Source organism: Dermacentor albipictus, chromosome 3 (assembly GCF_038994185.2).
Source record: "Dermacentor albipictus isolate Rhodes 1998 colony chromosome 3, USDA_Dalb.pri_finalv2, whole genome shotgun sequence".
NCBI lineage: Eukaryota > Metazoa > Arthropoda > Arachnida > Ixodida > Ixodidae > Dermacentor > Dermacentor albipictus.
Genome location: NC_091823.1, coordinates 117,139,544 through 117,167,105, shown reverse-complemented (window position 1 = coordinate 117,167,105; position 27,562 = coordinate 117,139,544). Strand labels below are relative to the sequence as shown.

Here is a 27,562-nt window from a genome sequence, read left to right as displayed (position 1 = left end):
TCAATTTTAGGTATTTGGCCGGCAAGCAGCGATAAGCATCGTCTTCCTTTGAGTCCCCCTGTCCTCACAAGATACTATCACGCACCTCTCAGCGCCTAACTTTAAGAAAACCATAAAAGTTAAGTTTTATCATCCTGTATATTGCGAGATGCTTTATGTAATATACTGAAACATGAGTTGTAGTGTGGATTTGCCCACGAAGGCTGAAAATATTCAAGTGTCGTACCTGTAGCAACCGCGCGAACAAGTGTTTGCAGCGTTCGGAGGCCCGCTACGCACGAACCCTGTTTTTCTTTAAGTTCCGGCTCGCTTCAGAGGCTGTATTTAAGGAAATCTGATGCGGCTCAGTGGCCAGACCGGCGTTTGCCAGCACAGGAAAACAATTTCCACGACTTCCTTGCTCAAGTCCTTGACAACGCTGAAAATAAGGTGATTAGCTGCAATGTCCCTTTCGGTTTCCGCGAAACACCTCGACTTTGACGCCGCAAAAAGAAAAATTGGAGGCTTATCAAGGTAAAGCCCAGTGGATGCGAAGCATGTATTACGTGATGCAGCGATGGTGGCGCCGCCGCCGCGCCGCGCGCGACGGCGCGAACCGGAGCGTGGAGGCCTCCGCCGGGCGACGTCCGACGGCGTGATATGAGGCCCCGTCTGCAGCCGGTGTGGCGTCATCACGTGACCTCACATCATGTGATCTCACTTCAGGGTCAATTGTCGCCACCGCCGGGAGGCGACCGACGGCGCGATATGAGGCCCCATCTGCAGCCTGTGTGACGTCATCACATGACGTCATGTCACGTGACCCCACTTCAGGGTCAATGGTGGCCACCGCCGGGCGTCGCGCGAAGGCCCGAAACCTACGTTAATATGCTTCGCATAAAAAAAACGTGACCACTGCACTAAGCGACAGAAGCCACCGTGCGCGTGGATTTGGATGCCATCTTTGTTTTAGTTGGACAGTTTAGACTTCAAGAAGCGGATTCTGGAGTTGCCCTTAGGGTGCGCCATGAATAACGTGTCTGGTGTGACCGCAGTGCTGTAGAGCGAGAGAAATAGAAGAGTGTTACTATTTTGCACAAGTTCTGAAAACCTACTACACTGGCCACAACGCCCCGTCATCTTGATAACACACAAAAGATATTAAAATAGAGATGTGGCGTCCATACTTTTCAAATCAAATATATTGTCATACACTATTGACAAAAAACCTGGGAACATATAAAGCTATACAATTAGAAGAAATATATGCCTAGAATACATAGATAAGGGGAGTCTGAGAGTACTTGTCTGTCTACGCATGAATTGAAACTGCCACAAATGCATTATTGTCATACGGAAGGAAAGTGGCATACATGATAAAGAAGAAATAGTCGGAACCTGTGTATCTGATCCGCAATTATATTTTGGAGGTATCACAAAATATTGTGTGTATATATATATATATATATATATATATATATATATATATATAGTTTCTCTGTGTCTGCGTTTTCATATGTTACTCGAACTTAATACATTCTTAAATGGATACACAGTTCCCACACAGGGACGCAACCACTGGCATCTTGTCTTGTTCAGCACAGTTGGTGGATGCAATGTTTTAAGAAACAGCTAAGCAAATAAAAAATAGGCTGGTGGTCTTCACTGTGAAATAAAGTTGTTGTTGCTTTAAAGTATTTCAGGGCTGGATGGAATTGATAAAATTCTGCCTTCTTTTAAAGCAAAGTTTCGCATTTGAGATATGAGTATGAAAATTACAAAAAAAAAATCACTTTCAGTCGGTTGAAAGGCAGACCGTACCGTGTGTTGACAGCGTCTAGAAATATTTACGACAGCGCTTCTCGTTGTTGGGTAAGCATTTCGAATTTACAGCAGCGCAGCGAGGGATAGGAAGAAAAAATACGTTCCCAGCCCTGACTTGCCGTGCTAATTCATTCCAAAATGAGATACATGTATTATTCTACCAAATTAAAACAATGCGATAACAAAACAAGCAGACGTAAAATAAGTTTTTTGCACTACCACCAAATATTTCAACTCTTTACTGGACAGTACCGATGACGTCATCCGAACGCACGATGGTCCTGAGCGACTACTTTCCCCTATCGACCTGCAAGCATTACACTGAGCAAACTTAGAGGTGTGCAAATAACAGGTTACCTGACAATGAAAGCACACTTAGAGTGAAAGAAGGTATTAGAATGGTACGGAATTCTCGGCATTGTAGCCGTGGCCCGGAGTTTAAGCACACTTCTGTTGCTCTCAGGCAGCGGAATCAGTTGACACAAGCAAGTGAAGCAAGTGAGATTATTCACTCGGGAGTGTCGCGCAGTTCGTTGACAGTTGTATTAAGCAGTTGCGGTATCTGGAATAAAAGTTTTCTTTCTGTTGCATCTAAATGTTGCATCAACTGCTCTAATGCATTTCAGCATATCGGGAGACAAACGCACACCCCAACCGCCGTGATTCCCCCTCAAGGTGGCAGTTGCAGACTAGGTGCTGCACTATCGCCATCTATGGACGTGCACGAAAAATGCAAGGTTTTCGTAGCCCTGGGCAACTGTAGGTGGCAGATGTAGGGCGCGAACTATTCAGAATTTCAGAGCCAGAATGTGAAAAAAAAAATACCGATCGGGAACGACACCTTCTGCACAAGCCACCGGTTGATCAGTCCATGATTGGAGGGGTCGTCTCAAAGGTTGCGTAATCATGACAACGCCCTGGTTCCAGCGTGGGCACCGTCAATGTATAGAAGTGTGCTTTCGTTTTATTCTTTCGCCGATGGCGGGTGCATCGACAGCAGAAGTGACGCAAGTTAGTCTTTGGTGAAAGTAAAAAAATATAACTGGCAGCCTTCGTAGTTGATAAATCTTCACGTGTACTTTTTAAGCAAAACGTCTGATAAGATTTTGCCTCTTGCTATTAATTCTAGGATTCTATCATTTTCGAATATACCTGCGCGAGTTTGTTATATAGGAAAGCAAGAATTATTAGCGAGAAAAATAGACTGGCAGATGACCCGCCGTGGTTGCTCAGTGGCTATGGTGTTGGGCTGCTGAGCGCAAGGTCACGGAATCGAATCCCGGCCGCGGCGGCCGCATTTCTATGCCGGCGAAACGCGGAAACACCCGTGTACTTAGATTTAGGTGCACGTTAAAGAACCCCAGGAGGTCAAAATTTCCGTAGTCCTCCACTACGGCGTGGCTCATAATAAGAAAGTGGTTTTGGCACGTTAAATCCCACAATTTTATTTTTAATTTTTAGGCGCACGTTAAAGAAGCCCAAGTGGACGAAATTTCCGGAGTCCTCCACTACGGCGTGCCTCATAATGAGGAAGTAGTTTTGGCATGTAAAAACCCAACAATTTTTGAGACTTGGAGATGAGCACAAGTATGCCCAACAATGTAATGGGGCGCGCAATAGTTTATCACAGTAAAGATGAAGCAGAAGGAGTATGAAAACTGTCCTAAGTATCAACAAGCTTATTCCGAAGTCATTTATCAAAATGCGAATATAAGAAAATTTTTTAAGTTTTTAAAGACACGTAGAAGTATCGAAAACATGAACAGAATCGCAGTCCTCTAAAGTCACCATACAACCAAGGCACTAAATGTTTATTGAAAAATATAAAATGTTTTGATGAGAATGTCGAAATTATCAGAAAAAGTGAACCTGAGAAAAAGAAAGGCAGCCTGCGCTGATAGTAGTTGAACACGCCACCTCTATTTCATGCGTACAATATTCTACTAATTAGTAGACTAACATCTCCCTTTTCCTCTCATGCTCCTCCCTGATTACATAGCAACGGTTTCGACTCCGGCAGCCTTCATAGCTTGAGGCAACGCAGGGTGGTTCAACGGCTGATTATCTGCTCGTTAGACCATGCAAACGTGACACTAGTGGTTATAAAGGAATTTGCAGATAAACAATCATAACCGTTAGTTGTACTTGAAAATATTATGAGGACTTCGTTTAGCAAACACGCAAGAAGTATCCGAGGAAGTGAAGCGGGGACAAGTGATGGCGATGTTTATTATGCACGGAGATTTGCGTGCGTCCCACAAAGGTTTCGGGTTCAAGCACCGCCGACCGGAAGTTGTCCTATCTCGAAAGTTTTTTTCGGTTTTACTCACTGTGCTCGTATATTGGGAACAGAGATTTTTTCTCTGCGTTTATTTGAGGTCATTTTTGCATTATATGGCAGTTACTAAAAAAACTGAGCCAAATATTTCTCCAGGGACTGTAGTTAAGACCTCAGGATTTACCGTGCTGGGTGCCTTATTTCCATGAGAGCGATACCAACCCTAGTCGACGTCATGGTCTAGTTGTCGTATTGGCGCGTCGCCGCCTATTTCGTCATCGTCTATTGCGTAATAGTGAGACCACTTCATGATTTATTCCCAGTTTCAGCCTCGGCATATAGCGAAAAAAAATTTGCACATCACCGCTTCTAGAAAGAAACATGACGTTTGTCGATAGAAGACTCCATGGGAACAGCGGGGCAAACGTTTTTTTTCTCCGTCAACTTTTATACTGCGTAACACAGCGTAGTTTATACGCAATTTTGGCAGAGGAATTCTTGTTACCGAAACATTTGGATGGGGCTGAACTTTGTATAAACTGTGCTGCATAAACGATGCTAATAAACGAATGGTAATATTTATTGTAGAAAATAATAAAGAGGTTAATTAGGTCAAGTGAATTCCTATGCCAGACATGCATTACGTATAAACGTGGAATAAAAAAGAAGTGGCTAAAGATAAGCCAAGAGCTTTGAACCACAGTGCGCGTTTCACGCTTTTATTTGCCTGCTCATTCACATTCTGTTCGCATCGGTGCCAAAAAAAAAAGATTACGAAAAGGCATGTTGGTAATGCATGGTGTATTTGGAGTAACATAAACTAAAGAAAAGAAATGATAACAGAAACCGCGGTTTCGCCTGGCCTTGTCATTCCTAATTTTCTGTGTGCGCTGTTCTTTCGAGGATACAAAGACTACCGTAGAAATATTTCAAATCAACATATTTACATGCCTGCTATGGAAAGAGGGAGGTGCAACCGATGGCTGCAAAAATTTGACTGCAATGCCATTTATGTGATTACAAAAAATGTGATTCCTGTGTTAGCGTTCCATCAGTGTCAGTTCACAAAAGTGAATTTCAAAATTTTTGATTCAGTTTGCAGACAGTTTCTCTGGCTTGTGACTCCTATCTAGTGATTCGAACTATTTTTTTCAGACTTCCTTCACGTGCGGCCTGTGTAATGGCTCTCCGAATGTATCATCTGTGCCTCTATTTTGAATGCTTCCTGGAATAAAACTTGTTGCGAGTCTAGCACTCTTTCTCTCTCCTGTTGTCTTGTCCAGTAATTCCAGTAACTGAATCCTGTGTCACACATCAATCCTGATGTATTCAATCGCTTTCTTTTAACCGAAAATTGCCTTCGAGTGCAACTATGAAACCAAGCTGATGCGGTTAAAAAATATTGACGCGAAATAAGTTTGCACGTGATGACATGGGACCCTTAAGGCGCGAACGACGAAGTTCGTGGCTTCAGTTTCACCATAAGGGTGAGGCAATGAATGCGCTTGCAATATGTTAGAATGATGCACGAGGTAGACTCGTAGCTGTAAACGCAGTATGAATTCCGGTAAAGGTAAGGTAATCAAAAACGAGAGGTTGTGCTAGCGGTCGTAGGTTTGAATCCCGCCATCAGACAGTTTCATTTGTTTCTTAAATAAAGCCAATGCGATCCTTGCGTCTCAACCACCAATTTTCCGTACCGAGTATGTTTGAAAAAGTCATTCCTGGGACAACCTCGGGGGTCCTGCACAGCCACGCCAATAAAAATTTGAGCTCTGTTATTGTTTCGCACCAGTAATATTTAAGTCTCTGAAGATTTAAGATAGACGGCATCCGCTGTCGGTGCTTTGTTTCAACACATTTGTGTTTGGGCTGTCATTCTCAACATTCGGAGGAATACTTTTGCAAAGGATGTAAGACCGAATATGAGCAACTTTAGTAAGAAAATGGTGTGGCAGTATAATATGTATATGTCGCATGTGACAAAGCATGTGTGGAATGTAGCATACATACACCGAAATACATGCACATTCTCACAGCGATGCCGATGACGCTGACAAAAATTCGCTCAAATTTTCCACATAATTGCTAGAAGAATAAAATTGAGTGTTTTGCCCGAAGGTGGAGCATTGCAAGCGATAACAAGGTTTAACATTGCACTGAAGGCGTTTCAGAAAGTGGGCGTAAAAATGGGGCACTGCCAACGCCGTTGCAGACATTGTATCCCGTTGATGCGTGAGATGAGACCGCAGGAAAACCATCGGCGGTCTTCAGAGGCCAAAAGAATGAATAGATAGTCACCTTGACGTAAATTGAACGTTCTACCCATATTACTGTATTAACAATAGTGTCGTCCGCAAGCGCACGCGAACAGCACGAAGCTGTTCAGCAGGAACGCTAAAGTTAGTGCGCACAACGCTCACGCCAGCAGCGGAAGCCAGCACGCTGCCCTCGCTCCGGCATGCCTGACTGATCGCAGGATGCACCCACGAGGCATCATCGCTTTTGAAATCAAACGCAAACTGTTCGCCTCGGGAAACGTAACCCGCCACGCACGTACCGGGCGTGCGCGTGGATAGTGCGAGAGAACGACGTCGACGGCAGCGCCAACGGCGATGGCATGATCGAGCTTCAAGCATCTGGGTGTAGTAGGTGGCATCCAAATGCACCCTATATAGGGTGGCACCCTCTGCGGATCCTAAAGAACATGCTGACTGACTGCAACGAAAGTGATTTTGAGAGCCGCAAGCACGTCATTCACGTTTGGTTCTGGACACCGCCCATTGACACCGCAATGAAATTGTCAGTTTCACGCACACTGAAAGCCGTATCAAGGTGTAGCGTTGCATTGAAGTCGTTCATTTGGTGTTCGTCAGGTTTGCGCTAAGCGGAATTCTGCACAGCTGTTGGTGCGCAGTAGAAACAGCGCCCATCTGCCTCGCGACGTTGACGCGGCGATTACCACCTACGGTGTCGTTGCGCGCGTTGCACCTCGATGTTCGGTTGGTGTCAGCGTTTGTAACTTGAAGAATCGTGGCTTGATTACTTACTTCCCGTTTTGCTCAGCCGGCTGTATGAACCACGGTGTTGCATACACACAGCTTCTCATCAAAGGGGCCGTGTTTGTTTGCGCAAAGCGCATGCCAACAGTGGAAAGGAGCACGGTGTCCTCGATTCGCTACACAGCTGGGTCGGTGCGTCCACTTCACTTCCTCGTTTAATGCATGAGAATTTCAGCGTAAGGGGTGAAGGTTGAAAAAAGGTGTGTGTGTGTGAAGTGTGTAAAGCTGGCAACGTGGTAGAGGTGCACAAACACACACACACACACACACACACACACACACACACACACACACACACACACACACACACACACACACACACACAGCACACACACCAATAACAATGACAGTGGTCTGATGTAGTGCCAATGACAGTGGTCTTCGTAGCACCATTAGGTGGACTTTGGCCCTCGAATAGGGAAGACGTTTGACGCAGAGCTGCATAGCAACAGTTCTCAATATGGCGAACGCTGTTTAAATCTTGCATCCGAGAATTAAAAGAGGTGCAACGCAATGCTAACGCATTTATCTCGCATTTACTGTTGAAGTGAGTGCCAGCGAATTTTCTTAAGCCAAATCCAGTGTGTGTTGTTCGCGTCCCTGAAGACCTTCTAACCATCGATACCGGCCGAACTACTACAATACAGCAGAACCACTACTATCCCTATAATTGCTATTGTAGTAAATAGCAAGTGCGGCAATATTATCTTGGGGTATTCATGCCTACGTGCGTGCATACACGTCAGAAGAAACAGTGACAGCTTTTTCTATGTTATTCTGGAATGATCGATGCAGTCTTCTGAAACCTTTACTTTGAAACAAGACAATCGTTTCGTACGAAGGAGCATCTTACTATTGTCTTTCTGCGTAAAGGTGGCCTCGCAAAACTTTTCCGTGGAGTACAGCTACAGCGCAAATAAAACAAAGACATTATATTGCATCTCCGAAATGACAACAGGAAGACATGTGCTCATATGTTGAGATGAAACACGTACATGCATTTAGGAACCACACAAAACTATGCATTGACGCGTGCTTATATACCGGAATGGCAGGTGATGCATATCACCAATGATTTTACTTCGCCGATAAGAAGGACGCCAAGAACTTTCCTTAAGGATTTCCTGCACAAGCGCACTTTCTGCGCCAGTGTGGACCAACAACTTCGCTTGCCACGTCCTGTCGCGGCTGTTCTGCCCCTGTGAAGCTTCATATCGCGAGTGCTCTTCAATCACATGCAAGATAGTAGTACTGCCAGGCAGTCTACCTCACCGCAGGCGACGGCTGGGCATCACCGTCTACGCGAATGCTGCTGCAATGCTTCGGGCGAGGCAGCGGTTGTAGCTCTATGCAGGTGCATCATAATTTTGAGCCATCTCGTCTACGCCCTCATACGACTCGGGCGCTCAGCCCATAAGACGCTTGCGACCCTGTTCCACCCTCCTATTATTGTGGTACGGAGAATGTTGTATACCTTAAATCTGGAGTTTGGCTCCTTCGTTGGTGGTTGTTTAGGTCAATATGTACGAGTAGCTTAAGTTTGACCGCCAGCTGACATTCAGTAGTGAGCGAGGCGCTAGGATGCGTGATGTCGGTTGTGACATAAGTGAGGAGTTCCACAGCTCGCGGGCGCGACTGTCCATGGCGAGCGGAGGTGCACTGTTTTAATGTTGCCGCCATGGGTTCCTCAACTGCACGTGCTGCCGCTTCTCACTCAACATAACATGTTTAAAGTCTCGTTTTCATAGCATTCTTTGGGTACTTCATGCACATTCCGGGTGCTAACTGTCTATCAATGTGAGTATGTATCCATTTATCTATTAATCTAACAGTTGTCCCGCCTGCCTGGGTCCCTGCGCAGTCCATGGTCAAATGGTTAGCGCATGAGGCTATTGTGCTGAGACCACAGGGTGTAGGACGAACCATCGGATTAACTTTGGTCACTCAGTAGGTGTGGATGTGTATATACATGCAACTCTCCACGATACTCCTTCACGCAGACATGAGTCAATGTAGATGCGGGAGTGAGTGGGCACTGCTATTACAAGAAACTCTCTGACTCCAACTTGGAACGCTGAGTACAGGCCACAAGGTGTGTGCTGGTCTTCAATCCGCCTCTTTGATTCCGTCTTGCATCACTGGGTATGTTCCTGTAGCTCTGCGTCGCCCTTTAATGAACCTCTTTGACGCCAACCTTGGTAACTAGGGATGTGCCACTAGGAACGTGCCGCTCTACATTGATGAAGAAGATCCCTTAAACACATCGGATGCTGAGCGAGATCAAACCAACATATCAAGGGTTCCCCAAGGACAGCAACTCGACCCATTAGCAGGCGGCACCACAAATTCACTGGGTGTGCGCCGCTTTTCAATGAACGCTTTCACCCCAAGCATTTATCGAGCTGCAGCATGAATGCAATGGCTGTGTGCCGCTCTTCAAAGAAACTCTCGCTAACATGGGTCACTGAGTATGTGTCGCTGATTCTGCAGCAAGCGGGGCAACAGTTCTCAGCGTTCGCAGGCACTGACGTGCCATCCTTCTCGTTTGTGAGGTGACACGCGAACTTCTCGGAAATGCCACTAGATGGGGCAACGTGTCCACAAAGGAGTGCGAGAAAGGGGCCCGGTAACTGGATGACGCGTTTCTCGGCGCCCAAACGCACCGCTGCGCCATTTAGTTCGGAGGCCACGCGCAAGCTTCGTCGCGGCGGCGCTAGATGGCGCCCGTTAATCTCAAGGAAGCGCGAAAAGGTAGTTTGGATTCAGTACACGCCTCACACACAACTCGTTTAGACGGTCGCCATTCGTTGAGTCGCTATATTGATTCAATGCTAGCACATTGCCGCCCGCAGTCTTCGTGAGATGGGTTCTGCCACATTTTTTTTTCTTTCATTCAGTTTTTGATTGTCTTAGCTAATAAACGATCAATCAATTCCTCATAAAGTAGTGCTTTGATAAGAAGTGTCTTCTTCCTCAAGGATAACATTGAATAGTTGTATCTTAGTGCTATAATGCATCCAGGTAAGAGCAGCACACTAATACATGAAGCCAACGTAGCCTGGGCTGTGATTCTAAATGGATAAATACTCACAAAAAACCCAAAGTTGCCGATCACCATAAGCAGTGAGCCCATCTTGATTAACCCGCCAACTGCAGATAGAAGAGTGCTGTCAGAGTGCATGATTTATGAAGTGAGGTTTGGGTTATAGTGGAATCACGTACCAATCGTGATTGGTACGTGATAATCGTCAAAAAGCACATAACCTACCCACTAAACAAGCCTCGAGAGTGAGTTTAGCACGTCTTGACATCAAGCTAGCACACATTTATTTATACAGGCTCCTGCTTCAATTACGACAGCTACAGTTGTTCATAGCTCTATAGCTAAAAAAACGCAGGTGAGATACATTTTCCTTTAGTGCCGAATACATGAGTTGCCGACGAGGCAGCATAGTGTGCATTTGGTTGCAGGCATGCATAGGAACGAATAACAAATACAGCGTTTTTTTTTTTCAAGATGATGCACCTTGTGTTATGAGGGAGGTAATAACGATCTGAAAGCCACTCACCATAAATAGAGATATGGGTGTGCAGCCGGTTGTGCACGGTTTTCCGGACTATGAGTGGAGAACAAAGAACCCAGTGCACATTTGTATACTTGAATCTTGTTGACGATGTTCTAGAATGCTGGACAGCTTGAAAAAAACTTGTCTGATGTAGTGGAGCCGATATATATGTCATGGTTCACTCTATTCAACAGCAAATACAAAAACAACGATTTGGAAAGGCAGGAAGGCATGCCTTCTGGAACTCGCGCAAGTGGTTGCGGAGCAGCTGAAGTGTACTTCTAGCAAGGCCGGTCTATGCTCCTAGCTGAAGATGCCCCAGTAAATACAGCCACTGAAACTTTGGACTGCACCTTAACAATATGACTTCACTCAAACTTTCAGATAACTGCAGGTCCCTGATATTGTGGAACTTATACCTATCATCCATAGACTGCGTAACACTGTGCAGTAACTCTGCATAGCATAGAGAAACGCAATTTTCGAAAAACTTGCTTTGTACATTCAAAATCAAAACAATAAGTTTGACGAAAATGTAAGAGGAAACGTTTGTTTGCTTGTTTGTGAGTTGTCGCTCTCGCTACCAGTGTCAGCTAGTTGCATGTTGTTTCATCTTAATTCACTTATTCCTTACTACAGCGAAGCTGCAGGTGCGACTAAGAGCGCTCAAAAACATTTTATGTCTTTTACGACGATTTAAAAGAAATAGATAACTCATGACGATTATACCTCGAGGAAATACTCCGAACATTAAGGCAATTCAGAGGCAATAATTTATCTACTTGTGTTACTTACGGCTTAATAGAGATTGCGATACCCTCGTTTTCTTCAGGTTTAGAAGCGTTATACGAAACGCTTACAAATTTCACCGTATCGATGCAAAAACCAAAAGCGAGAGCCATTTCACAACAAGAGGAAATGGGCTACATTCTACGTGTGACGCGAAACGAATGTTTGGGCTGTGTAGGTGAGTTATGTGCTTAGAAAAATATTTACTTTATACTAATCTTCCAATTTCTGTGTATTACGCGGAGCGCGTGGTTGGTTTTATCCGACTCTTCGGGTTTTCACGCGAAGCGCGTTGTTTATATTTTGTTGAAGTATAGCATGTCGTGAGTTACGAACAATCAATGTCTACTTTGCAGTGCGTATAATAAATACAGCCTCTGCAGAAAATAGCTTATTCAATTATTCCAGAAAGCCATACGGCCGTTATCTACAATATTTTCTAGAATCCCGGCAAAGATGTTCAAGCCACCAGGCAAAAATACACTAATAATGAGAGGAATGGTAATTTCAATGTGCGGCAAAACATTAACAACTTCTGGTTTTATAGGAATCGTTGTATATACTTAATGAGCACAGGCTTTTTTTGCACTTTAATCTATTAGGCGATGTTTGAAGTTGGTGTTTCTTTTGGTGTCCTGAATGAATTATAGAGGATACCGTGTTATACTTGGCCAAAATGAGGGGCATGTTATGGGTAATGGGGAGTCAAAGTTGCAAGCCATAGCTCACTTTGGGACTATCCAATGCATTAGGTATACGTGAGCTCCGAACGATGTGCGTGTGTGTGCGAAATTAGGTCCATGTAGATAAAATTTATCCTTTGAAGAACTTTTCCCTACGCCAGTGCGTGTACATGTCATGCAGCCTTTATATCAGCTAGGTTTCCTAATGCTTCGACAAAACTGTGCGTTGAAGCAACTTTATATTTGTTACAGATATGGGTCGTGTTCACAAGTATTGCTGAATCGGTGAGTTGATGCATCATATTCTTTGTCTTGCTTTAGCGCAACTCAGTTTGAGTATGAAGGAATAAGGAGAGGCAGGTGACAGGATGAGTGCTATGCTGAGTATGAGATCACTGCAAAAGCTTATGCATATTCCCTTTTTTTCCGGCAGGTAAATAGAATCGTCCAAACTGATAAAAGTTGAGACGCGTTAAAAGCCTAAAAGCTCTAGAAAATAGTAACTGGACATCAAAACATAATTCTTGAACATTATGGTGCCATTTTCGTCAACAGTCTATTCCCTACCTAGTAATTGGTCTTTATGGGGAAGGGAGTAACAAAGCTCTTTCATGTCCATGCAAAAAAAGCTTTGTGAGCTTTTCAGCGTCAGTCTTCAAGAAAATGATTACCTCTCAGAGTTCCTTATTAGGAAGGGAAAGATCAAGAATGGGGCTGAGAGAGGAAGTAGCACACTGCGTTAAGAAGGTTATGAACAGAGATAAGGCGCCCCAGGAAGGCTGGCCAACATTTTGATGGGAGGACCTGTCTTTGTCAAAGGTCGCCTCGTCATTTTCGGCAGGTTAGTTTTAACAGATTAGTAGAGTGACCTCACGTGCGGTTGTTGCCGGTGGCAGCTGGCTGCAAAGGGAGAGACTGTAAAGAAAATGAGGGCTATCGCCTGACGTCTCTAAGCGTGGCCTCTGAGACGAGGGGACAAGAGCGGGAGTAGGAAGGTGGGGAGAAAAAATGGAGGAAGCGCATAAAAAAACAAAAATAAAAGATAAAGAAGGGCATAGAAGGGTGTTGAGGAAGTGACAGATTAGGGAGCCGTCAGGGCAGCATGGTTTTGTGGCTTTAGAAGAGCCGGTCATTCAATCAGTGCGCAAGTAACAGCAAATACCAAAACAGACATCAGTTGAAAGAATAACATCGCCAGTGGAGCTGCAATGCTTCGGGTAATCTTGAAGGAGTTAAGATGGCGACAGGGAGTCTGGGGTGCAATGGATGGGATACTAGAAGGTAGCGGCTTGGTCTTTGAAGGGACGTTACCCTTAGTAGCTTCACGTAGGCATCGTCACGGGGGTATAGAAAGTGGCGACACCCTGTGTGGCTGAGGCACCGAAATATGTATCCTGGCGTCTGGGACCTTGGAATGGGTCTGTGAGGGAGTTTAAAAAAATTATTTAAGAACAGACAAAGAAGGGGGGGTACGAAAACCGATATAACAAATAGGCGGGTGACTAGTAAAAGCGGCTGGGGGCTGGTGTATATGGAAAAAAGGTTCGTAGAGGTGACATATGCGTGAAAATGTGGAAGAGTGTAGTAAATTGATTGGTAGGAAAGAGGCAGGGAAAAATTTGAAATTGAGGAATAGGTGAGGTTAAGAATTTAGGATAGTTGCTGACATAATAGGTTTTGTGCCTTGGATGATGATATGATAATATCTGGTTTAAGTAACAGCTTCTAGAGATTATTTCAGCGAATTGCTGGTATCTGTAACGTAAACGTGATATACATATATATCATCAACCAAGGCACAAGATATACGTTATGCCCCCTGGTAACTTTAATTCTTAACCTCACCTATTTCTCCATTTCAAATTTTTCTTTGCCTCTCAACTGCCGCTAAAGGGCTACTAGCGCTCATCTGGTAACATGTTTGTCCTTTTTCCTTAATACTCAAACTAAGTTGCACCAAAGCAAGGCAAGGGGCTATGTTAGGTCAATGTGTAGCGAACCTAACGTTCGTGCCTTAATTAAAAACGTTGCAAATAATTACTGAACTCTTGAGTTTATTTTTCTATCTAATATGCCTTGCGTGGTTCGTATTAGGTTGAACTAAACAAGGTACAGCTGTGAGCAAAAGTAAACGGAAAAAAATTGCGTGTGGTTTAGCTCTGGCGCCGTATTCTGTAGCGGTTCGCTTTGCAACCGGTTTGGTCTGGCTGTTGCCATTGGTCGGCGCTTCGTTGTCGTCATCCCTGGTGGGCGGGACGACAAATTTTGTTGATATCGCACAAGTTGTCAATCATCTGGAAAGGAACCGGTTCCCGGCTACGAGAGGAACCGCGGAGAAGTGGTTCGCTCGAGGGTCACACGCGGTAGCGAGCATGATGTCGAGGGTTGCTAGGGCAACCGTGACTGCCGACTAGTCTCGCCCCAGCTGACGAGCCAGCACCTAGACGAGACGAGACAGAGACGACAATGGCGGCTCCTTTGTTTGTCAGTTGTGCTTAATATGAAGTGTACACTATCCAAATGAGGTGGGCGGCAGCCCAGCAACCTTCCTGTCAAAAATTTTCATCGGTCCCAGGTGCCACATGGAGTGGTTTACATAACATTCGTCATCATGGTCTTGCGGCTAGATGCCATTTGGTGGAGGCGCGGCAAACCATAAAGTTAACCGTAGCGGATGGCCCCGAGAGTTATAAGTTAACTGCTAAAACTGTTAAAAGCCGAGAGGCATAAGTTAATCGGATGGCCCCGAGACCACAGGGCGTCCACTCTGTTGTACTCCGTTTCACGGGTTCAGCGATAAATTAGCGGGAACTGTACGTGTTGTTTCCAACATAAATACAGGCAAATAATCTGACTACACTGGTCCTAGTCTGGTCTAGAACAAGGATTGCCTGTGAATCATTCCTCAAATGCAGACCACGTGTTTCCGCTAACTGATCGCACGCCATAAATTAGCGGGAACTGTAGGTGCTGTTACCAACATAAAAAAAGCAAAATAAACTGACTAGACTGGTCATAGTCTGGTCTAGAACCAGCATTGCCTCTGAATTATTGTTCAAATGTAGACCATATGTTTCCGCTCATTTTTGGCACAGCCTCCAGTTGTACTCACTATGACAAACTATCAAAGTATATATATAGAAATTGTCATAAGAGTTGTGCAACACCTTTTCGTGCACGTTCCGTTTTGCAAAAACATTACAAAACTGAGCAATAAAAAACCAAACTGCAATGACGGCCTGATTTCCGCCCATAAACATCGCGACTTGTGTTATGAAACTGGCACTATTTATACATACAGCATGAGCTGAGTCATTCCCCCCGTCACAAATATTCTTCAACTAGCGACGCGCAAGAAACTCTAATAATCTGTCGTACAGTCTCCTACACTGATGTTTTGAGCCCATTAGCCTGCTTAGGATATTGCCCGAAGTACGTCTTCATGTTCTTGGAGCAGCACCGCACATTCGCCCAGGTCGCTCGCGTCAGCTTGGAATAAGAACTGCCTGTTCAGGTCGGGCAGCTTCCACTCGGCTTTCTCCACAAGAGTTTTAGAGATAGCCCCGAAGGCACCTTCTTGCTCCGGACCCCAGCACCAGCTTGTAGACTTCCTCGATCCCAGGGCACTCGCCTGACCAAAGCGCCTACGCGAGCCCTCAGGCCACCTTGCGCTCTGGGCATTGGCGTTACAGCGTTACAACTTTGTTGTTCGCTGTCGGAAGGGGAGGACAAACGTGGTGGCCGACGCCCTGTCGTGCGGCTCCTTTTCAGGCCCGGAGACATTTGACGAGCAACCCTCCGATACAACTTATATTGCCTTGTTATTACCGTCCTGTTATTACCATCCTGGCGCCCGCGGTTCTTAAGCAGGAAAAGCCCTGACAGTAGCACCTTCTTTCACCTTTTATTAAAGGTTCACTTAAGCAAGGGACCGCAGCCATGATATGGGAACCGGTGGCTTTTTTGGTGACGTTTTGATATCTTTATTAACCGAATGCTTAATTTGCCTTCACCATGGTGCATCACTTTTTTACTCCATAATCATTTCTTACCACACATTTATTTCCCGGCACCCCTCTGCCTGTGAAGAGTAACAACTTGGACAGCCCTTGCTCCGGCCGACCTCTGCCCTCATTCAAATAAGTTATCTCTTTCTTTTTGCACTATAGCCTCTGCACCACTTCTTTTTGATATGTTAACATAACCGGCATGACATTTTCGATGAGCACTCATTTTCTCTCGGGACACTTTAGGCTCTCTCACATGCGCATTGCCAATTCGCTGCTTTCATGGTCTATGCAGATCATCCTGCACAACCCTGAGGATGTCCAGCAACAGGTATCGCGCCTATGAAGCCGCAACGCTTTAGAGCGGCAGCGGAAAGGCTGCGCGCGAACAAACTAGCGCGCATGTTTAGTCCATTCACTATTTGATAGTTGCATTTCGCAATAAAAATTACCTTGGGAACGGAATCTTGCTTCGATTTACGCCATCGCTACGTAGTGAGCCCTCGTGCAGTAATGAGCAATGCCTGCTTGAGGGATCAATAACTAGAATGGATCGAGCGGCCCGAGAAGATGCAAGAAAGACGGTGAAGTAGACAAGTGTCATTAGTGGATTAAAATGTTTCTTTTCATCATTACGCATTACTCCTAACCTTCCACAAACGCTGCGCCCAGAACACAACACAAAACTGAACCCGCTAGGACACACTCATTCTAATTTTGTCTCCTACTGCGCTAAGTATTCTTTTCTACAGAAGTGATCACACAGCAGGAACTCGGTACACACGGTAACGAGGGCTAATACATTGTGATATAATTTATTGCAATAAAATGTGCTAGGACTACGGATACCTTTTCGAAAATATTATTCGTTTAAACGTCCCTCTTATCATGTAGGACAATCTGTTGTGTCTTCTTCTGACAAGCCCTTTTGCTTTGTCCTGGAGCACGCCAATACCAACGGAATAGTAGCGGCGGCCGTTTACTTCGTCATCTGTTTCGTACGCAAACCAGCCATGGAATGTGACGTTCACAGTGAATTTACAAGCCTAAAATAAATAAAACATAGAAAACAAATATCAACAAGTTGTCGCTTGCAAAAAAAGTAGGTTGTAGAGACATGGCGGCGAAGCAACCTGCGAAGAACTTGTAAAAAAAAATAGAAAAACAAGAGACTTGGATGGGCTAGTTGGTTGCTGGCTTGATAGAATATAGTTTTACCGGCGTGTTTTGAGGACGAAACACTGAAAGAGTACACCGAGGACCATCGCCGAACTTCAAGTGAGCTTTACTGCGGTAAAAAGCACACGATAAGCAGTTGCTTTGCAGAAACATTGGAAATAACATTGCAACAGCGCACACTGTCAGCACAAGAGCAGATCATCATGTCCCGCCTCACTACGGAACGAACAGATGCGCACAAGATTGAAGACACGTTTTTAGACCACGCAATGACACCATTCTACACTCTTCATGCTCGCGGACTTCGAAACTGTTTGTGCAAATATATCTCTTTTTTTCTTGACCAATTAGTGGCGCAGTGCTAATGCAACTTTCTCGTTCCTTTCTTATGCAAACTGCCTCAAACATTTCTCCCTCTTTTCGAGTAATGAAATTTCCGAGTATGCAAGTGCTTTCTACAATGGAGCCCACTGGTACCTTTTGCAATCGTCGGCCAAGTGACTCCGGCTGCGAAAGCCTGTACATTTGCTCGATGCTCCCTCAAGTGGTGACTAACACATCGACCAGTCTGTCCGAAGACTGAGGAGCGGCAACTGTTCTCTGTGCATTCTTTCTGTGTCCCGTCCTAAAAACACGCCGTTATAACCATGTTCCATCAAGACGAAAACAAATTGAAGGCTTCACCCACCAAATATGTTCGCAAGATAAAAAAAAATTGCAGAAATGTGCTGGCAGGCCTAAAGTCTCCTTGAGCTGGAACATTCACTTGAATTGGTCACTGAGTGGCTCCTAACATCAACCTGACTCAGTTGCTTTACAGCATTGCTACACAGGTTCGTCATTATTAATTACTTTTTTATTAACCCGCGTTGTCAAAGGCTTCTAGAATAAACTTGCCCATGGCGTTCCTCATTGTTATGAAACAGGAATCTGGTAATGGGGGCACGTGTGTCGAGCCTAATTGCGCGCTAAGGAACGCCAAGCGGGAAAAGCTGATCCGGACATAAAAAAACAAGGATATTAATTTATTCCCGGGAAGCAGTTTGGTAATTAGATCCCATCAAACAATCAGTCAATCGGTCATTTAGCCAATCAATAAAACAATGTCTACTCGTGCATCTCAAGCCAGAATCAAGTAGTATTCTACATATTATACGAGCTATCGCTGAAATGTGACATTTGCAGAATAAGGATGTTCACAGTAAGCTGCAAAAGTTTGAAATTCCGAAGGAAAAGTAGAGCCTACTCTGTTGTAACGAGAGTTACTTATATAGTACCTATTACAGCAGTCCACTCGGTCTAGAATTGCAAAGAGAACGTATGATATACATGCAGAGAAATGCAAAGTATCATCTTATTTAGAACTCATAAAATTTCAAACGGCCACTCAGATATCCTGAAAATGATGTTTACCTTCATAAACAAATGACTCGTGCTTTGGACATTGAATTTTGTACGCTAACAGGAAAAAAAGCTCCTCATTTGGTCTCACTCGCTCGTTACTCATATGATTGCATTTGCAATTCAAAGAATAAAGCGCTATTAATACCTTTACCACTGAGATGTATCCTTACCGAACGCCGAACATCCGAATGTTCTTTAAAATTAGTGACACATAGCATTGTGAGCTTTGTTTCAGAACGCTGACAAAGAGATATAGAACCGCTTATTCTTCTAACGCAAGTATAAATTCTCTATATAGTATAGTGACACTACTTTGTTGCACACTCGGACACACTTCATTTTGCATATACTTCTAGCACGGGCTATGCTTGTGGCAACAAGGAGGACAAAGTTGTCTACGAATTCATCAACTTGCTTCTATAAGTGCTTATTAGTGGCGATTGTCAATTGCTACAGGTTTGAAACACGTGATAATTAAACCATATCGAATATCTAAGATGTAGCCCGCCAAATCTTAAAAGCCAACTGCAACACAATTTTCGACAACGTTAGAAAGCCTTGTTTAAGATAACATAGATTAGCCTTCGTGCAAATAATGACGTTTTAAATACATATGCTAGCATCCCGACAGGCTAGAAAAAATTGCAGTTTTTGATACTGTAACTGCAAAAATATTTGGAAGGCGTTTAAGCTTCGCTTTTAAGAGTTCCAACGCGATAGCATTCAAAGGTTCCTGACTGCTTCTTACGCTTCCCGGCAACTGGAGCGTATGTAACCGTAATGTTTACCGGGAAACGTTGACCGCGAACGCTTTGCACGAGTGCAGGCTTTCGGTAGAAACGCAGGCACTTTAGTAGGCTGGGATACGCCGGAGGTGAGCGCCATCTGGAGATATTGCAAGGATCTGGGCGCGCCACTCCGTGGTCCCCAGGGTCCGCGCGAGCCGGAGCGCGCAAATGGCGGACCCAGTGGCCGGTCTATGAATCGGTAGAAACGCGGCAAAAGTGGTTTCTTTGAGTTTTCGCGTAACATAATTACGTTTTATCCTATAGTCAAATTACAATACAACGCTATCATGTCTGTAGGTTGTGTGTAAGTCGTTCTTCGCGATTTTTCTACGTAGTTCAGCTTGAGCAATTCAATACAGTTCAGTAACTTCTTTGCGCCACGTAGGAGGCCTGGGTATGGGCGCTTCCAGCATCTTTTGGCCGAAACGACCTCTGACGCCGTACGCCGGCTCCAGATTTTCTGCGACTCGGTGCCCTCAGCGCTATCGCGTTCAAACAAGGAGACACTGCCTTTCCTCTCGCCAGCTGTGACGAATGACCTAACTCGCGCCTCCTCGGTATGACATCCGGGATTGTAATGCCACACTCTTGCAAACTCAGAGTCCGCGCTGAGTCCATCGATGCCGCTCGCCACGGGATGCCGCGTCGAGCCCTCTCATCTTTTATTTCGCTCTAGACTCTAGTATTTCTCTTCTAGTGGTTCTCCAGGCATGGCGACGCGAGCCATCCCAGCCGTCCTGCGACCGCGGCTGACCGCCTTTCCCTGAAACAATTCGAACCCGATGTGCTGGGACTTACGTCACAGCCACACTCCCACCAGCACGCATGGTCTGCTTATGTTCTGTTTAAAGGCTGCTAACAAAAGACTATAGGACTTCTAGCTTTGCCAAGATTGGTTTAGTTGTATACACTCGTTTATAAAAAAAATTATCTAAACTAAAATTTCGTTGCAGTTGGCCTTTAAGTATGTACAGTATGACACCAGCGCATGACTAAATGCCTTGCATAAGTCTTACCTCAACGACTTTGTCGAGGCCTTTAGGTCGCCATTTTCTCTTGCGGCGCGGTGTCCTTATCTCTATTCTGTTCCTGTTATTGAAGTTCAAAGTGGTATCCTTCTCAACAAATTCTCCCCTTTTCAATTCAGCAACTGTAACCCTCACGTAAATGGGAGCAGGGCTGCATATCTTTTTTGGGATGTGCCAGGAAAAAATTGCCATTTTGGCGTCGTCGTCGAAGTCGTCTGACATCTCCTTGTCGCACTCGAAGATTCCAGCATGAGCAGAAATTGGGCGCCTGAAATGGGGAACCAAGGCTGTAGTTTCGAACAGACACACTGCGCCGCTTTGCGGACATCGCGCGAATTTTTTTAGTCACAGTAACAGAAGTAAATGGCCAGCGGCGGTAAGGTTTGGGACGTGCAAAACCCTCGAAGAAAACTTGAAGGCCGTCGTTATTCCTGTGCGCCTAATTGTCACAACTATAAAAGTCATCATACAGCCCTACAATTATATTATTTTTCCTGAGTAGGCGTACGCTCGATGGCGACGTTGGATTCAGGCAGACGCGATAGCACCCAGCTTTACCTATTTCTACAGATTCTCCGGCAAGATGTCCGTGTGAATTTGAGTTTAGCGAACTCGAAAATGGCAATACTTTTAGTCCCAAAATGTATACTTTCTTAGTACACAAATATTTACTGCCGATATACTTTTGGGGGCACTAAGAGTAATAGTGCCAGCTGGTGTGTAAATCCCCACTGGGTTTCTAGCAGTGCGTGGTGCCTTTGACAGTGCCTGGTGACAAAACAAAAGGAAGAAAATGAGATTACTAGTGGAATACAGCCTCACAGTGAACATAAACGGTGCAGATGTCGTGTTTACTGCAGGAACAGCGCATCGACGCTGTAACGGCGCGTCGATACGACCGGTGACGCAAGCATCGGTTATGCAACTTCAATTCCAAGCAATATGATGTCCTCTGTAAAGAAATGTGTAATGTGTAATGTGTAGTGTAATGCTCATTTTATTAAAAACCACCTAGTACAGTGTTTACAACCAACGAGAGCTCCGATACTAGTCAAACTCAGCTGCAGGGCGTGGCTACCGAGGGCGCACACAGAACGGTGCTCGCGTGGCAGCTGGCAGCTCGACAAATATCAGCGCGTTCCCTTGTACGTGTGAAATTATTGCGAGCAGAGGGCAAAATGGCAACAACGGTGACAAAACATTGGTACTTGGGAGCATAGGCGGTTCGTTCTGAAGATCCGAAGTGAACCGGAAAAGGCCTAGTGACAATATAGGTGTCGAGTGATGAGCGGCGGTGAGGCAGCCGGCGACGTCAGGGTGTACAGCCGCGACCACTGTTCTGTTGCTAAATGACCACGTCGCTGCGCTGCAGGGAGATTTCGCAGATCCTCTGTGTGACAGGCAGATCTCACCATTTGCAAGGAATACCGCCATTGGCCGGCGGTCCGCGAACTGCAAAGTGTGTGCGGCTAGTTGCCGTGTCTCTGTACAAGGACGCGCCTCCCATTCCGACGCTGTGGACACCATAAGTGGCTTCAAGGAAATCAACGTCACTCTGGCCACGAAGGAACTGCTCTCTATTTGCCCCTTAAATGTGCCTCAAAGAAACCTCTGATCGCCGACTTGAATTCCGATGGCGCATTTTGCTTATTCACTCGTAAATTGCAATTCGCTGAAAACCTGAGCCGCCGTGGTCTGGTATCGTTTTCTCAACCTAGAAAACAATTTACTGTCTGCAACCCTCGCACTTTCAGGGTTGTTTTGCCTCAAAGAGCTCGTACAGTGAGCCAATACTTTCGAAAGCGTAGCGCAAGGTGATCGGCGGTGTACGCTTGGAGCAGCTGGGGCATGACTCTCACGCAGTTTTCTTCGTATGACACACCTAGGACGTGTTTCACAAGTGAATCCGTCCTCGATGATTGTAGCCTACTCACTGTTTTCGATATACACACTGAGGGAACAAAAAAGAAATACAGGCCAACATTGCCGAGGTTACAGTTTCGTGAAACGTAAAAACAGTGCGTTCCCTGTGGCCTTGCGTTGGTTTGGGAGACTAAGAGTTGTGGCATGTTCCCACTTACGGCGCTGGGGGCCGTTTTTCATGAGCGCCCCCAGAGCAGCGCTGGTTTTTCATAACGAGAGGAAATGTCGGAGTTGTGCGAAAAAAAACTACAAAAAAATGGCTGTGGCTAAGCTAAGGTTAAGCCCAGGATGCGAAGCATACTAGCCTTTATTTTAGTTGTTGAACCACTGTTTAGCCTGGTGAACTGCTGTTGCTTGGCTATATTTGGTTTGGCTAGACGAAGAAACAACTCATGCGTTACTCTGCTTCGCCTTCAAGAGTGGAACGCGACAGCGTTCCCGTCGACCCGCCAAGGGGTGTAAGACAATGGGCTACGGCGCAGCGACTACGCGCCCCGCATTGGACGCGGTGAGCGTCGACCAACGCAGCGTTCGGCGCGGCAACGAAATGTGCGCCTGAGCAAGCGACGCACGCCTGAGCCTTAGAAACAGTTCGTTTCTAAGGCAACACCGCATTAACTAGAGGCGCTTTTCTACCGCTTTGAAGCATCGTACTCGTGACTCAGTGGTAGCGTCTCCGTCTCACACTCCGGAGACCCTGGTTCGATTCGCACCCAGCCCATCTTGCAAGAGTTGAGCCAAAGCCACCTAGAAAATCAGTCTCTGTAGCACGCCGCAACCTTCGCTTGTCATTCCAACGAGCAGCTGTGTCTCCAGGAGGCATCTCACCTCGTGAGTGTGTAGCAGAGGCAAGCGCAGCTGCTTATATACCACCGCGAGCGACGGCGCGAGTTGGAGCCCCGTTCCACCTCTGCCGTGACGTCACGGTGTCACGTGGTCATCCTTGACGGCGCGAGTTGGAGCCCCGTTTCTCCTCTGTCGTGACGTCACGGTGTCACGTGGTATTGAAGGCGACACCGCCGCGCCTGAGGAGCTGGGTTGAGCTCTAGTAATACGCGTCGCATAAAACTCACCAAGGTCTTGCTGCAGATTTGGAAAGGGCTTCAAATATGTTACTTTTGGTAAGTTTGTTCTGACGCGAAACGGTCTTTCAAACGGCTGGAAAGGGGTCGTGTTCAGAAATCGAGGTATCGAAAACATGCTATATCGCTAGTATTTCTACAAGCATACTACCCATGCACTTTTTTTATTGCGGTAGTGTTGGGCAGAGGAAAGGGGTCATGATTCGATCCCGGATGTTTAGCGTGAGCAGATGTTCCCGTTGTCGCGCCATGCATGCAAGGCGTAATCACAGCTAAATTGAGCCTCGCAGGCGGCTTTCAAGGAGGCGCAGCTCGGCAGCATGTTTGTCCACTCGACCAGCAATGGTCGGGTTTTAGATAGCTAACTATTCCACTGCAGATATAGATTATCAGTGTTAAACTGGTGTTCGTGTGCATCACGTCCCAAATGTGCATCACGTTCCAAAAATGCCACGTTTGCTCGCTGACAATCATCGTTAGTAAAAAGTTAAGTCCTTGTAAAGAACAATTCCCAACCCGCCATGGTTGCTCAGTGGCTATAGTGTTAGGCTGCTGAGCACGAGGTCGCGCGATCAAATCCTGGCCACGGCGGCCATATTTCGATGGGGGCGAATTGCGAAAAATCCCGTGTACTTAGATTTAGGCGTACGTTAAAGAGCCTCATGTGTCTGAAATTCTGGAGTCCTCCAGTGCAGCGTGCCTCATTATTAAAAAGTGGTTTTGGCGCGTAAAACCCCATAATTTAAGAACGATTCGTAAATGTACCTAAGAAAAGCTTTGCTCTTGCCAGCGTGTAAAAAGTACGAATTCGCACTAGATTTCACCTTCGCATGCGCTCCTAGGCGTATGGTGTTTTTTGAGACCGACTTGAGTGAAGCATTGTACTCAATTGAAGTTAAGGATGCAAAACTACGGTTATTCTATTGTGCTATTACTGTATTTCCAGAATTGAGGGGCATTATTCACGTGCATGTGGTCCTATTTTCATATTGAAGATGTAGGATTTTTGCATCAACCTGATCTTGACGAAAGCAGTTATGTGCTACACACTAGTTCTGCATGATCTGTAATGCTTTTCTGTGAAGTGGCAGTGTTTCCTGTATACTGTTCTAAAGAACGGTCAAATTCACGGCACGTCCTTGGCTCACCATTCTGGTTAGGTGTATTAAATTTCATCCGGTAATTTCTCATTGCCCTATCCGGTAAATGACCATTTAACCTCCTATAGCTTGATATTTTTTTCCTGGAGAAAGACCTTCCGATTTCAGTTGAAAATACTTGCACCGTGAGGAAAGCACACCGAAAATTACGCTCATATCATTTGCTACCACGGGGGACATTGATAAACTTGTTTGAGTAAAGCTGCAGTAGGCATCTAGCGCAAAATCATGCCTTTCAAATTCGAAATGTTTTTGCATAGAAAAAACTGAGGCTTGACATGTGAATTGTCCGGTATTCTATGGCCGTCTGTCAAACAGTCAGTATTCCAGAGATGACGGCTTCAATTGATGCACCTGACGGTATGAAGCCACGCTTGTTTCTTCGAGTAAAAGCATTCCTTTTAGAGTCCGAGACAGCGACATGCTCGCGCGTTTTTGCTGGATGACTGCACCGCACATCGAAATCAGGATTGCTTTCGCTTAAAGGTCAAGTTTGGATGCATAATCTTAGAAGCGTCGCGTCGCGAAATCACGTTCTTGAAAACGTGTCGGTCAAATGGTTTACACATCCACGTTTTCAAGTCTGATTGTTGCGTTCCTGGTTGATTCTTTCCGCACGTTCTTCTATGTTAGTGTTTTGACTGCTGAGAATTTTTCTGCCCTGAAAATGCAGCAGTGCGCAAAAAAACAGTTCATTGTGCGTGTGGCGTGTACATTTACTGATGACAGTGTTGTTTCCCTGTGATAAGCGCAAACTTTTCATAAGCATAATTCTACAAAGGGACTTAAGGAAATCTAGCCATAGGCTTAGTGTGTAGATTTTACTAAATATTACACAGCTAGCAGTTACTGCATTTTCCCAAGTGTGTCGATGGGTGGATGGATGGAAAACTTTAATGATCCAAGTTTGTCAAGGAATAAATTAATTAGAATAGCAGATTATAAACTTACTCTCCAAAGCGATTGTGCTTGCCGGCCCAGAAGGAGTACTTTGAAGTCATGCCCCAAGACGAAATATCGTGCCATGTCTGATTCATAGTTTCAATGAATCTCTGCGCCTTCTGCGTTATGTTGACCGCGATAGCGGCAGCTGTAAACAAAATGAAAACTTCATTTTAATGTGACGCGTAAATAATTTTTGTAAGTCTGGTTACTTAACCTGGCTTGACTCAACGCTGAGAATGAAATATGCATATTATTTGTTTAGACTGTTCCTTGGTAATGGAAGAATGCATTTGGTAGTCACTCCATTGCGCAATTCTGAGATAGATTCAGCAGCAGGTGTTTTACTGTATGTTGCCTTTTTAATTTATTCAGTAACCGAATGCGACCAGTCGCCGCTGGCGTATTGGTCGCATTCTTTTGCCGCACACGTGGAACGGTCGAGTTACCTGGACAAGAAGAAATAAGCCTGGTCCTTGTTCTCCTTGCAATGACTAAAAGTAAAAGGGAGAGTCACCGACACGTAGGGCTGCGTTGTCCGTTTAGCTATGGCGCGACAACTAAGATGCATATTATTTGTTTAGACTGTTTCTTGGTAATGCTAGAATGCATTTAGTATACACTCCGTTTCGCAATTCCGATATAGATTCGGAAGCAGGTGTTTTACTGTGTGTTGCCTTTTTAATTTATTCAGTACGAAAGATGCGACCCCCTGAAGTAATACGTGGGACGAGGAGGAACTGCTCACCTTTCTGAGGTACCCGGCCTCTTCCTAAGCGTGTCACCGCTGTCGTATTGGTCTGCGCCTTCTGCGCTGTGTTTCCCGCGATAGCGGTAGCTGTAAACAAAAGGAAAACTTCATTTTAATGTGATGCGTAATTTATTTTTGTAAGTCTGGTTACTTAACCTGGCTTGACTCAACGCTGAGCGTGAAATATGCATATTATTTGTTTAGACTGTTTTTTGGTAATGGAAGAATGCATTTAGCAATCACTCCGTTTCGCAATGCTGAGATAGATTCAGAAGCAAATGTTTTACTGTGTGTTGCCTTTTTAATTTATTCAGTAACAAAGATGCAACCCCCTGAAGTAATATGTGGGACGAGAAGGAACTGCTCACCTTTCGGAGATACGCGGCCTCTTCCTAAGCACGCCGCCGTTGGTGTATTGGTCGCATTCTTTTGCAGCACACGGGGAACGGGCGAGTTACCTGGACAAGAAGAAATACACCTGGCCCTTGTTCTCCTTGCAATGACTAAAAGTAAAAGGGAGAGTCACTGACACGTAGGACTGCGTTGTCCGTTTAGCTATGGCGCGACAACAAAGATTACGTCGGCCTAATTCCCTTCCCCCGAAAAGGCAAATCTACTCCGACCGTAATGTGAAGTTTACGTCGACCATCAATACGTTATCGTATGTTAAAGCCGCGCGTGATACCTGTACAAGATTCCACAGGAGCACACATAAGAGACGACTTTAACTTCAAAAAAAGAACGTAAATGTAAGGTGTGTTGGAGAGCCTACTTATATTTCTTAGGCCAGAAGGATAAACTACACAAACGTCGCAGTTTTGGGAGAACTTACTTCAAGATCGCAATCAATATGAGCACAAGAGACATATACCAGTGAACGTCAAGTTCGGAAAATTTTTATTGCAGACACCAATTTCATTGCGATAGCAATTACATGGGCCCTCCAGGCGCATTTCAGCCTTTAGCGTCGCCGTGGGGTTTCGTATAAAGTGCAAGGCCGATAAAATCGTCGCCGTGCCGTGTGCTATATGCGCAAGTGAAAACGTACGATCGTCAGCCCGCGATGGCGGCTAAATCTCCCCCACCCGAGGAGGAGAGTAGTGAGCAGGAAGCGCAC

The 27,562-nt window shown here is 45.3% G+C and overlaps 1 protein-coding gene across 4 annotated transcripts in view; it reads right to left on the bottom strand.

Annotated features, from left to right (window-relative positions):
• Window positions 1-16,987: 16,987 nt before the first annotated feature.
• LOC135915619 (uncharacterized) overlaps window positions 16,988-27,562 on the bottom strand; it is a 33,880-nt gene continuing 23,305 nt past the window's right edge. For all 4 annotated transcript variants that reach the window (XM_070536676.1, XM_070536677.1, XM_070536675.1 and 1 more), the window contains 5 exons: window positions 26,814-26,903; window positions 26,443-26,532; window positions 25,704-25,842; window positions 20,576-20,855; window positions 16,988-17,234 (listed from right to left, as the gene is read on the bottom strand). In XM_070536676.1, the coding sequence (XP_070392777.1) occupies window positions 17,028-17,234; window positions 20,576-20,855; window positions 25,704-25,842; window positions 26,443-26,532; window positions 26,814-26,903 (806 nt within the window). In that variant the 3' untranslated portion in view covers window positions 16,988-17,027. The remainder of the gene's footprint in view (window positions 17,235-20,575; window positions 20,856-25,703; window positions 25,843-26,442; window positions 26,533-26,813; window positions 26,904-27,562) is intronic.